General features: G+C 31.4%; 1 protein-coding gene across 1 annotated transcript in view; it reads left to right on the top strand.

The window, feature by feature from the left end:
• The first annotated feature begins 7,705 nt into the window (after positions 1 to 7,705).
• Positions 7,706 to 12,291, top strand: part of LOC111380921 (vacuolar cation/proton exchanger 2-like) — an 8,658-nt gene continuing 4,072 nt past the window's right edge. Inside the window, exons 1-6 of the mRNA XM_023004589.1 lie at positions 7,706 to 7,994; positions 8,183 to 8,353; positions 8,910 to 9,173; positions 9,260 to 9,327; positions 9,717 to 9,745; positions 12,231 to 12,291. The exon at positions 12,231 to 12,291 is cut by the window's right edge and continues 283 nt beyond it. Of these exons, the coding sequence (XP_022860357.1) occupies positions 8,306 to 8,353; positions 8,910 to 9,173; positions 9,260 to 9,327; positions 9,717 to 9,745; positions 12,231 to 12,291 (470 nt within the window). The 5' untranslated portion in view covers positions 7,706 to 7,994; positions 8,183 to 8,305. The remainder of the gene's footprint in view (positions 7,995 to 8,182; positions 8,354 to 8,909; positions 9,174 to 9,259; positions 9,328 to 9,716; positions 9,746 to 12,230) is intronic.

Raw genomic sequence — 12,291 nt, 5'->3', positions numbered from 1 at the left:
AAAACATATGTCTGACCTGGTCCCTTCTAGTATAGATATCCAAATTGAGGATCCAGAACTTATCATTAAACTACTATTTACGAAGCCCTTTTTTCTAGTTTTAATTATAAGCTTGAACTTCATTTTTAGACAAACATATTCAAAATTCCAGGGTAACTTTTTCCTAATTCCAATGAAATCAAGGGCAAAGCCACCTAAGGTCTAGTGGATTTTGGTCCCGGGTATTTCACATATTACACGTGCCGGTCTGGGAGAAAACCATAAACAGCCACATCAAAAATTCAAGAGAAAACGCTTTTGCTAGAGGAAGATTACCATCAAGAAACAACAATTTTGGGGAAAAAAAAATTTCTAAGCAGCTATAAGACGATAATCTGAGATCGAGGTTCAGTTGAAAATAAATCATTCCCGACAATCATTTCGAGTGCGAAGTCAACATATAAACCCGTTTTTATAGGAATAAATCTGAAACTACCTTCCAAGTTTGGTGATGTAGAAGTTGAGGAAAGCAAGATCCGCTTGTGCCCTGCGGTTGCTCTGTCACTATAATTTAAACAGGCGTTGTTATATAGACGGTGTAACAGGATGGGTTCTACCGGGTTCTAATAGAGATTTCTTATATTCGCCCACGCCACTGCACGAGTGTCCATATGGCGAGCTAATTGTTCCTAAGGTCACTGAATTTGTATCTATATTTTCGATTGTTCACTGGAGTTTAAAATTATAAGTCTTGATCACAAAATTTTGAAAAAATTATACATTACTCATTAGCCTAACTTTTGTCTCAAACTTCTCAACGGAATTGATGACATGACTAACGGAATGTACATATGACGTCCAGTCATAATGTTAAACTTTAAGATAGTAGAATTTTAGCCATTAAATTTTAAAAAATGTCTTCTATTGCTCACTAAATTTTGAGATGGTTGAAGTGGCTAACGGAATTTACATGTAGCGCCTCGTCAAAACATTAAACTTGAGATAATCGAATTTTGGCTACTAAATTTTGAAAAATATCTTCCATTGCTCACTAACCTTTAATGTGGTTGAATTTTGGCCATTTGAACTTTGATATAGTTGAACTTTGGCAACTAAACTTTGAAAAAGTCTTTTATTGTTCACTATAAATTTGAATTTAATGAAGCTTAGTTTTGTCCCATTTTAAAACAAAATTCTTTAATTTTCGTAATCATTTTAAATAATAAATTTATACAATAAAATATTTCACACATAAACTCAAAATTTTTTTCATATATTTTTCAAAAAATCACTATTTAAACTTTTTTTTATAAAATAATGACGATCAAACAGGGGCTAAATCTCGTTGCTAGAATTTGAATTTAATATATTTTTAAGTTTTAACAAAAAAATATATTATCCGTTTCATTGCAATTAGTAGACTNTTTTTTTTTGTTTTTGTCGACTTTTGGTATAAATACCGTGTAAAGAATTGTAAACCAAGACTTTCCAAAACAAAATAAGGAAACAGAATTTTTTTGTCAGAATTGAACCATGCGTACGCATGGTACATTTTTGTGCGTACGCATAGTATCATCAATTTAGTTTCGGAATTTAAATTTTTCAATCGTGTGTACGCATGACCTACAAGCCTATGCGTACGCACAGTTCAACTATTTCAAGGGCCAATTTGCAATTTGGTCCCTAAACTTTCTGAAGTGTGTGTTTTGGTCCTCTCCCAAAATTTCTTGTCCCATTAGCTTCTCTTCAACTCCAATTGACTCTTAGTGTCCTCAACTCATCGTTCTTTGGTCCAACTCAACTTTTGAATTATTGTATTCTAGTCCCCAAACTTTACCTTGATGTAATTGAGTCATTTTTCCTGCTTATTTTATTTGTTCTTGTATCTTCCATTGATTGTAACCTACACATAATATATAAATAGGATTAAGCCATATTCCATCAAATTCTTTAACAAATACTAAATTTAAATGACCTAACATATCATGTTATTTTTTTCTAGAAATACAAAATAGAACATTAATTATTGTCTACTGTCACAAAAGTAGTCGCAAAAGTATCATAGATGTTATTCATTCATGTTTTTCTTTTGAGGTGGTCCCAATGGTTTGGTTATCGGTTTTGGAGCCTGTGTGAGTCCTTTTTTTGGGTTTTGACTCTGCTTCAATAGGTACATTTGATGGTTGGAAGAGAGACCTTTTTACATGAGGTAGATTGATTTCTTCAGTAGTTGTGGAAATGTCTTCAGGTCGTCCGGACACCTTGTTCTTACCTTTTACGTCTTTGTTGTTGGAATTTTTTTTCCATTTCAATTTGCTTGTTTACATCTTCTGTAACAATTGATGACTCAACTTGATTTGCCGTGGAGAAGTTGAACACGAATATGATTTCAAAGTGGTACTCAGGTGGGTCGTGGCACTTTCTGTTGCCTTGAGGTAAAAGAGTAGCTTTGTATCACTTTCCAATTTGATAACGTCATTGAGTTCTTTGATACCTTCTTGTGGTCGACGAAATATATTTCAATAGAGTGACATGTTTGTTGTTAAGAAATAAAGCATTTTCGAAGGATGTTGAACATGATGTTTTACCTTCTGAAGATGGTTCATGAAGTCATTGGCGCTACTTTCCAGTAACACTTCTACTGCATCTCCTATGATGGCTGCATCTAACGAACCAGATTTGTCTTCAAATTGTACAAAAGCATTTATCCTAAAGAATGTGTTTTTTTTAGCCATGTATTATGTACCTTGTTCCTGAANAATAAATTTGTACGTAAAAAATAAATTATGAAATGTTATATGAAATGATTTGTTTAAATGTAATGCAGTAGAAATCTTACTTAAACGCAGTAAGTTCAAATTTTGAGAACATGACATTCAAATTGTCTTCATTTAATTCTTCAACATTTGTTCTTCCTGTTACATTCCACATTTTTTGTTCAGGAAAACTCCGAAATTCACTTTTGAAATCTTTAACTGTTGCATTTGACACAATGTTTGTTTTTCCAAGTTCGAACTGATTGTTTAGTGCAGTGATATTGGCATCATACATTGTTGCTGTGATTTTCTTTCTCTGTTCAAAAAAAGAAAAAGATGAGAACATTTAGAAAGTATACACGTATAAAAATTTATTGAAACGAGAGTTATATTTGTACCTCTAAATCCATGAGAGTAAGATTTTGATAACGGCTATTGGAATTCCGAGCAGTCTTTGGGAATTGTTTTCTTACGACGATCACTTTTACTGACCAATTGGTTTTTGAAGCTGAAATTTGTAGAATGAATTTATGAGGTGCAGCCATTTTGTTATAACAATTGTTGATATGTAGGAAGAAGAAGAAGACAGTATGAGTAGAAGTTAGAATTTTTTAAAGTATGGAAACTCTAAATGGTAACGATAATTTTTGTGTTTTTGCAGTTGCAGATGTGAAGCTGAAGTTTTGTGTTAGTCTATTTATAAAAAAAAAAAAGTTGAGACATAGTGGCTTAATAAATATTTTAGTGTTGAGTATACGATGTTGGAAGGACGTTGTTAGAGTATTTATGTGTTCATGTGTCAGTTGTAAAAAATGAAATATAGATGTGATAAATAAACTAAAAAAAGGAAAAATTGAATATGGAACTTTTTTTTATGGTTAAAACAAATAAAATAATTTACATTGTAAAATCGCATCAACAACCATACCTTATTATCTAAATAGCCATACGTTACTGTATAATCACTGACATAAGATATAGAGATTACTTTCAAATTTCATTTATAATACAAAGATATGGTTGTAATGGAATATAAGATTATTTTATTAGTTCTCATTATTTTATTTTATTAAAATTTGAAAACGTGACAGTTTGAAATAAACAAACATATGAGGACTACACCAGACGTTTAATATATAGCATCGAGAAGTGAAGTTGTACTTATAATATAGAAATTGTTTTGAATTGTTTTAATGAATGAAGATAAGATTTAGTTTAAATAATATCGGAAGAAATATTTACATTTTATATTTATTTGTCGAAAAAGAATGCTATAGATCAATTCATTTAATTTAAATAATATAGAAATATGTATATGTATCAGTAGTGATTAAGAATTCAAATTAAAAAATTCGAATATATGTTAATTCTTGTTTGTTACGTGATTACAGTGAATTTTAAAATGAATTAACTGGATTCCATAATTTATGATTTGTGTATTTATTGAACAAATCATTTTCAAAACAAAAAAATATATATCTAAATTAATGACTCATACTATATAAATTATTTAATGATAATTGTGCCTTTAAATAATTGGCTTTGTAAATTTGTATTTTATTAACTTTTACCGTGACATATTTAATTTCAGTATAGGGTTGAGGGATGTTTGTTAATGTTTATATCTGTAAATATGACAATAGCATGTAAAATTCCAATTGCAATAATCAAAGATCTGTAACACGATCAATAGTTGTACTCAAGAATGTGCAATGAGGTCGCAAGGAACACATGAGTGTGTGAAAACACAAAGTGGGAAAAAGGCTACCAACAGTGCAAACAAATATTTCAAGTAAAAGTCAATAATTTATTTTAACTATATATTTTATGAGATTCATAATTTTTATCAACAGTGCAATCAAATATTTCACTAATTTTTATCAAAATTTACTTAACATATGATTTTTAGCAAAATCAAATAGGAGCAAATGCCATCCATGACACTTTGCCATAATTTATATATATATTTTTTTGTTAACAAATTATAATGGTACAAAAACATGAGGAAATACATGGAAATGGCCATTTGACCCAATAATATTTTCCCAATGGTCTTTGACCGTCTAAAAAAAATAAAAGATAAAAATTCAAATAGATTTTTATATACCATTTTCCGAAACTACCCCCATCTTCCACAAAGGGCCATTTGACCTAGCAATATTTCCATAATGGCTTGTTAATTGTCCGCGGTTGTTACAGCTGTGACAGCTGGTTATTACGGCCGACCATAACAGTTGGTTGTTACTCCGACCGGTCTCGACATGCAAATGAATTTTTTTCTTGCAATGATAATTGTGCCTTTAAATAATTGGCTTTGTAAATTTGTATTTTATTAATTTTTATCGTGACATATTTAATTTCAGTATAGGGTTGAGGGATGTTTGTTAATGTTTATATCTGTAAATATGACAATAGCATGTCAAATTCCAATTGCAATAATCAAAGATCTGTAGCACGATTAATAGTTGTACTCAAGAATGTGCAATGAGGTCGCAAGGAACACATGAGTGCGTGAAAACACAAAGTGGGAAAAAGGCTACCATGAAACGAACATAGTCAAAAAGTGTCATCCCATTGGATACTCCACCGCTACGACATTGCTCTTGCAATGAACTAAAATGAATTATAAATTGCCTTAAATTCTAGGAATAGTTAATAATATCTCAAAGAAGCCCTCACAAAAACAGTTTATCAGAATAAATGAACATGCAACCTTTGTAACACCATAGTTTCATCGTCAAACTGTTTTTATTTGGCAACGGGTGTTCATACCAAATTAAGCGCCCATTTCTTTTATCTCAAAAATGTGATACAATTTCAAGTAAAAGTCAATAATTTATTTTAACTATATATTTTATCAGATTCATAATTTTTATCAACAGTGCAATCAAATATTTCACTAATTTTTATCAAAATTTACTTAACATATGATTTTTAGCAAAATCAAATAGGAGCAAATGCCATCCATGACACTATGCCATAATTTATATATATTTTTTCTTGTTAACAAATTATAATGGTACAAAAACATGAGGAAATACATGGAAATGGCCATTTGACCCAATAATATTTTCCCAATGGTCTTTGACCGTCTAAAAAAAAATAAAAGATAAAAATTCAAATAGATTTTTATATACCATTTTCCGAAACTACCCCCATCTTCCACAAAGGGCCATTTGACCTAGCAATATTTCCATAATGGCTTGTTAATTGTCCGCGGTTGTTACAACTGTGACAGCTGGTTATTACGGCCGACCATAACAGTTGGTTGTTACTCCGACCGGTCTCGACATGCAAATGAATTTTTTTCTTGTTCATACTTAGAAAATTTATAGATTTGGGAAAAAAAAATCTACAAGTATTGCTATGTCGAAATAAGATTTATCGATTAAAATGTGTACAAATCTAAGTTAAACATAAATAAATATACTTATCGATTCGAAGTGATTGATATAAAAAAATATTTCTTTGTTCGGTGTTCAATAAGTTACTAAGATTTTGAGATTGAAGCGGATGAGAGATGAGATAAATTTTATTTGTTTTGAAATAAACAGATAAGAAAAGTTATCTAATTTTGAAATTTTAGATTGTAAGTGTTTAATTTTCACTCGTTAACTAAAATGGTGATAACATCTTTTAAACGTAACAATATTTTGTAATTGTATAATATATTTAAGAGCATCTTTGTCTTTTAACAATCAAGAGACTATTATGAAAATATTCAATTGTTCAAAAATCAAAATGAAAATTGAATGATTTGACCAAGCCAAACTTAGGGCCCGTTCGTGCCCCTTTAATTTCAAAAAGTGTATTATATAATAGTGATTGATGTCGAAATGTGTAGTTAAAAAAGAATTTTTTTAAAATTTTATTTTGAGATTGAAGCGGATGAGAGATGAGATAAATTTTATTTGTTTTGAAATAAACAGATAAGAAAAGTTATCTAATTTTGAAATTTTAGATTGTAAGTGTTTAATTTTCACTTGTTAACTAAAATGGTGATAACATCTTTTAAACGTAACAATATTTTGTAATTGTATAATATATTTAAGAGTATTTTTGTCTTTTAACAATCAAGAGACTATTATGAAAATATTCAATTGTTCAAAAATCAAAATGAAAATTGAATGATTTGACCAAGCCAAACTTAGGGCCCGTTTGTGCCCCTTTAATTTCAAAAAGTGTATTATATAATAGTGATTGATGTCGAAATGTGTAGTTAAAAAAGAATTTTTTTAAAATTTATGTGTAATATTATTTTAATGAAAAATGTATAGTTGAAAATGGTACTGTAAAAAAATAATATGATAAAATGAAATAGAATGATTGATAAACAAAGGCTTAAAATACCCCTAAAAAAGGGTAAATTTCACTAAAGGGTTTGTTTGATTTTAAAGATGAAATTTGGGTGGAAATAAAATGAATTGAAGGAAATTGTTAATTAATAGTGTTTGATTAATATAATTTTCCACCAGAAAAATGTTAAAATAAAATTTCTTTTGTTGTTCGTTTAGCTTTGTTTTTCATGAAAATTGTCAATTTAATAGATATTCACTTCTACAATTGTTCCTAGAATTTGTTTCTATTGCCAACAAAATTCAACAATCATCTATATTTTGGTGTTCGTTCGATTTTGTTTTTCTTGAAAATTGTTAATTAAAAATAATTTTTTTTTTTAAAATTGTTGATAAATTTTGTTCACATTGTTGGGGGAAAAAAAAAAAAAAGTTGGGTGAGAATTGGTTTTCCACCAAATCATGGAAAATGCACATGTGTAGAGAAAAGACGGAAAACGAATTCCATGTAAAATTTTTGCTATCAAACATAAAAAATTGGTGGAAAATGAATTTCATTTTCCATGGAAAAAGGGCATATCAAACATGGTCTTGTCATGTTAAAGCCGTCTAAATTGGAATCGGAATCCGTGGGACTATTCTTTAATACTTTTATGAATATCAATACTCCGACAATGAAGTTTCATCTCACACGATTTAACCTGAATGAGAATAACTAATTTAACTGTCTCTTTCCTCGTAGACCACCCCTTCCTTGACATCCTCTGCGCAAACCTCGCCCAAATAACAAAGAAAAAAAAATTCAATTCAAAGGAACAGACACATATGAAAACATAGACATGAAATTTCGATGAATTTTATGATGGTTTGATTATTCACCCCTTAAAACTCTATTTTCTTCCGACTGTTTGACAAATTTGCTGTCACGCGAATCACCACATCGGTATGTAGCAGCAGTCAATAGGTAAGACTTTCGCCCTAGACCACCTCATCCGATTGTATTTTGTTGGTCAGAGCGGAATTCTCGGGGAAATCGAAGTGGGCTGATTCTTTTTAAACCATTATCTTTGTAATTTATGATATTAGTATTTTAAGATTTATGTTTTATGTTATAATTCAAGATTGATTTACAGTTTTTTGTAATTTGTTAAGATTTAGGTTTTTGAATAATTTTCTCGGCGGTTGTGTGGCGGTTGGGCGGTGGAGTGGTTATGCCCATTCTTGGAAATGGGAACGTGGTTTGTTTTTCTCCATCTGCAACAGCAATTGTAGTGGATGGCCAATAACCATTCACACATGGCAGGGATCAATTCTCATATTGAGGTATTTTCTAAAAAAAATTATCTTTTCCCTTCAGAGATTTCCCCTTCTTCCCAGCAGGCAGATACTGAAAAGTGAGTAAATATTATTTACCCGAGTATGTCATATGGCAACTAATGTTTAATCAATGGCAACTGGGTGAAAATTTACCTGAGTATGGCATATGGCAACGAATGGATTATAAATATTATTTCCTTAGTATTGCAAAGTTCTACCTACACACTATTGTTCTGTGTAATTTAGATGGGTGATCCTTTATATCAACTTGAAATTCTTACAATAGATACCCGTTACTATTTTGTTTCACCATTCATTATATGTGAAGAACAGATGAGTTCATTGCGTTCCCAATTGCCTTAAATGGTCATAAACCAGTTAGAGTCCACAATCAGCTGTGATCAATAACTGTGATAATAATTGATAACACCATTTCTCTGCTATTTTATGGCTCAATAAATTAGAGATAGTCTGTGAATAATGCAGATTTATTGATTTTTTTAAAATACTGAAATATGGAATATCTTTTTAATGATGTCTGATGAAAAGAATGTTTCGACAGATGGAACCGATAGATGGAAGATCAGTGATGGAGCTTGAAGACGAGAACCTCGTCACGTCTCAGCCAATGGATAGAAAAACATGTTCTCTGGATGTAGCTCCTCGCAGATCTTTCTTTGGTTTTGGAACGGAAGAGTTTGGTTGTAAATATATATTAAATAGCACACTTAACAGTATTAAGATCGTTTTGTTTTCCAGCAAATTGAACTTGCTGGCATCTTGTGGCCCTTTAGCAATAATAGTAGATAAATTAACAAACCATCACGTGAGTTTCAATTTTGTTCTGGCTGCCAGTTCTTTTAACATACAAGATGCATTTCTTTATCTCATGTATTTCTTGTATAATTTCAGGGATGGGTATTCTTTCTAAGCTTATTAGGCATCATTCCACTGGCAGAACGTTTGGGCTGGGCTACAGAGTAAGATTCTAAACATCTAATATAAATGCATGGTATCAGCAGAAGGATAGGTCTAGAGGCATATGTTAATATATACGTTGAACAATTTACTCTTCTTTTGCAAATGATTGCTCGTCATTGTTCAACTAAGGAGGAGTGAAAGATCGATTTTACAATTAAGGAACAGAGACTTGTGAGTGAAAAAACTTTCTCAAGGATACCAAACAACAATAAAGTGTTTTTTTTTTTTTTTCTTTTCAAGAAGAATGTCGATTTATATAGAGTGGCTTTAGTTTGGATTATTGCTTGTAATTAGCTTGCACAATATAGATCTCTATTCATCTTTTTCACTTTTTGTTGGATTGATTGATGATAAATCGATATGATTATTGTTTTTTCCCTTAATGTAGGCAGCTGGCTTTCTACACTGGACCCACAGGTTTTTCTTCAACTTCCTCAAATCCTCATCATGATTTATCAATTCTTCAAATGCCTTCAATTTCATCTAATTTAAACCTTTATTTATCAGACTTAGAATCTCTACATTTATGTCAATTATGGTTTATATTGTCTCGCATCATAAGTCTATTAGTTAGTCATCCCATTTGTTATGCTATATACAGTATATTTAAACCTACTTTGTACCTTGCAATTACCTCAATTGGAGTGATAGTCACAAGGAGCTATCTTTTTTGGCGAGGTTTTAGTATCTCATTCTCATTTGGTATAAATATTTCTTGGGTATTCTGAGAGTGGAATTGAGTTCCTAGTACTCTTTTCTAGTCTTCTTTGTTGAGTAACAAATTTCTTCCTCGCCCTTACCATGGACATAGGCCTAGTAGCGAACCACATATATTCCATTTGTTCCTTTTTCTTTATACCTCGAATCCAATTTTGAGGCTTGTGTAACAAGGGTACCTGGGCCGAGTTCTTTGATGGTTTTAGTTTTTTAGTGGTTACTAAATATGAAATTGAGAAACTTGATGGCGGACATCTGCAAAAATTTAGTGTTTTAGTTCAACAAATGTTGTTTAAGGTCCTAAAGGATAAAGAGGATTTGCTAGTAACATGCCCAAAGGTGGAAAAGGCAATCTCTTGGAGGGGGCAGATTGTGTAGTTTTAGTTGTCATTGTCAAATGAGATGCTACATGGGGTTGCTATGGAATGTCAGCTGCAGCGTAATGGCTTAAGTTGGTTAGTCCATACATGATCAAATCCCTCTCCAGCAGATTGTATTTGAAAGAACATTTATATAACAATCAGATGGCATAATTGTCAAATATACTCATTAGGACTCAATACCTAAAACCAAATCAAACTAAATATGGTAAACGCAATATATTTATATACGGTACAATATAATTATAATATAGCCATAATCTTCTATGTTCTCTATAATATTTATTTAACCTCATTAACACCCCCTAATATTGATGATGTTTAAGGCATTAATTTGCAATCTTGAACAGCGACGGTAACAATACTTGTGTTCACGAAAAAGAAATCCAAACCAAAGAAACCAACTATGAATACTAGTAACGACGAGATACCAAGAACAACAAAATAATGTAGAAACAATCAAGAACAACTCCAAAGTCACTCCAAGAACACTCCAAAGAGCTCATTGCCCAAGAAGAATTTTCAAAAAAAAAAAAAATCACAAAGTGTGCTGACACACACAGTGAGCTCTATTTGTCGGGAGAACTCAGTCGAACTGACAGAAGCTCTAATACCAATACACCGGCCAAAATTCCAATAATATATCATTGACCTACATGCTGCAGTTGAAAAAAATCCCACCAAACAGTATACACAAAAAAAAAACTCAAAATGATCATCCTCTGAGAATCCAAAACTACCCAATGTTGATCTTCCTCCTCAAATCCAAAACTTTAGCTTATCATCCGAGCAACCAAAACTCAACGGTCTACTCTTCCATGTCTTATTATTATTATTATTATTTTTAAGCAGCCCAAATAGTAGCCCCATTCCATAAATTCAACCCATCTATAACCACACAATACAAATATATCCATAGGCCCATTAACCCAAACCCCATCAATAACCCAATCCAACTCAAAATAAATACCCATTAGCATCTGGCCCAAAGACAACAAGCCCACTAAAAATATGAAACCCAACATCAGGCCCATTAATAGGCCCAATAACCGAAACCTAATCAATAACCCAGTCCAACTCCTTCATCACAATATATAACATCGTTCCGTGCCCTGAGTGAAACAAAAGATGTCACAACCACAAAGGTAGTTGAAAAATTTTGACAGCACCACCCAAATTTTGGTAGAACCGACATCACCATTACTGGTGTTAGCACATGCCCTTGTTGTGAGATGTTCTCTCATTAAATAGAACCAAATCAAACTAAATATGATAAACTCAAAATATTTATATATGGTACAATATAATTACAATATAGCCACAATCTTCTATGATCTCCATAATATTTATTTAACCTCATTAACAAGAATGTGCACCTATTAAATCTCATCTAGACGAGTTTATTAAGATTATTCTGCATTTGAAAATGTGAAAGTTGAAGATGAGGATCAGGCTTTAATTTTGTTATGCTCTCTACCTCTCTCATTAAGATCATTATGTTGATATGATTTTGTATAGGGAAAAATACATTTTTATGGTAGATGTTAAGCCATTTTTATAATCTATAGCTGGAAGAAAAATGTTTTCAGAAAAATGAGGTACTAGCTCGTGAATAATTTAGTAAGAGGAAGGGTGAAAGAAAAGAACGCAGTTATACGAGACAAGTTTAGATGTAAATGCAACTATCATGATTGTCTGATATGCATCAATGGAATGTTAGTGATGCGACTATTGTGGATTTGGGGTTTAAGACTATTTGATAACATTGAAACTATGTTAACTGTATCTGTTGGTTGTTTATGCAGTTGGGGGTCTTTTAAATGCTACATTTGGAAATGCGACAGAGTTGATAATATCAATGCATGC

This window comes from Olea europaea, unplaced genomic scaffold (assembly GCF_002742605.1).
Source record: "Olea europaea var. sylvestris unplaced genomic scaffold, O_europaea_v1 scaffold2231, whole genome shotgun sequence".
Taxonomy (NCBI): domain Eukaryota; kingdom Viridiplantae; phylum Streptophyta; class Magnoliopsida; order Lamiales; family Oleaceae; genus Olea; species Olea europaea.
Note: the sequence above shows the minus strand (reverse complement) of the source record. Positions and strands in the feature narration are given on the sequence as shown.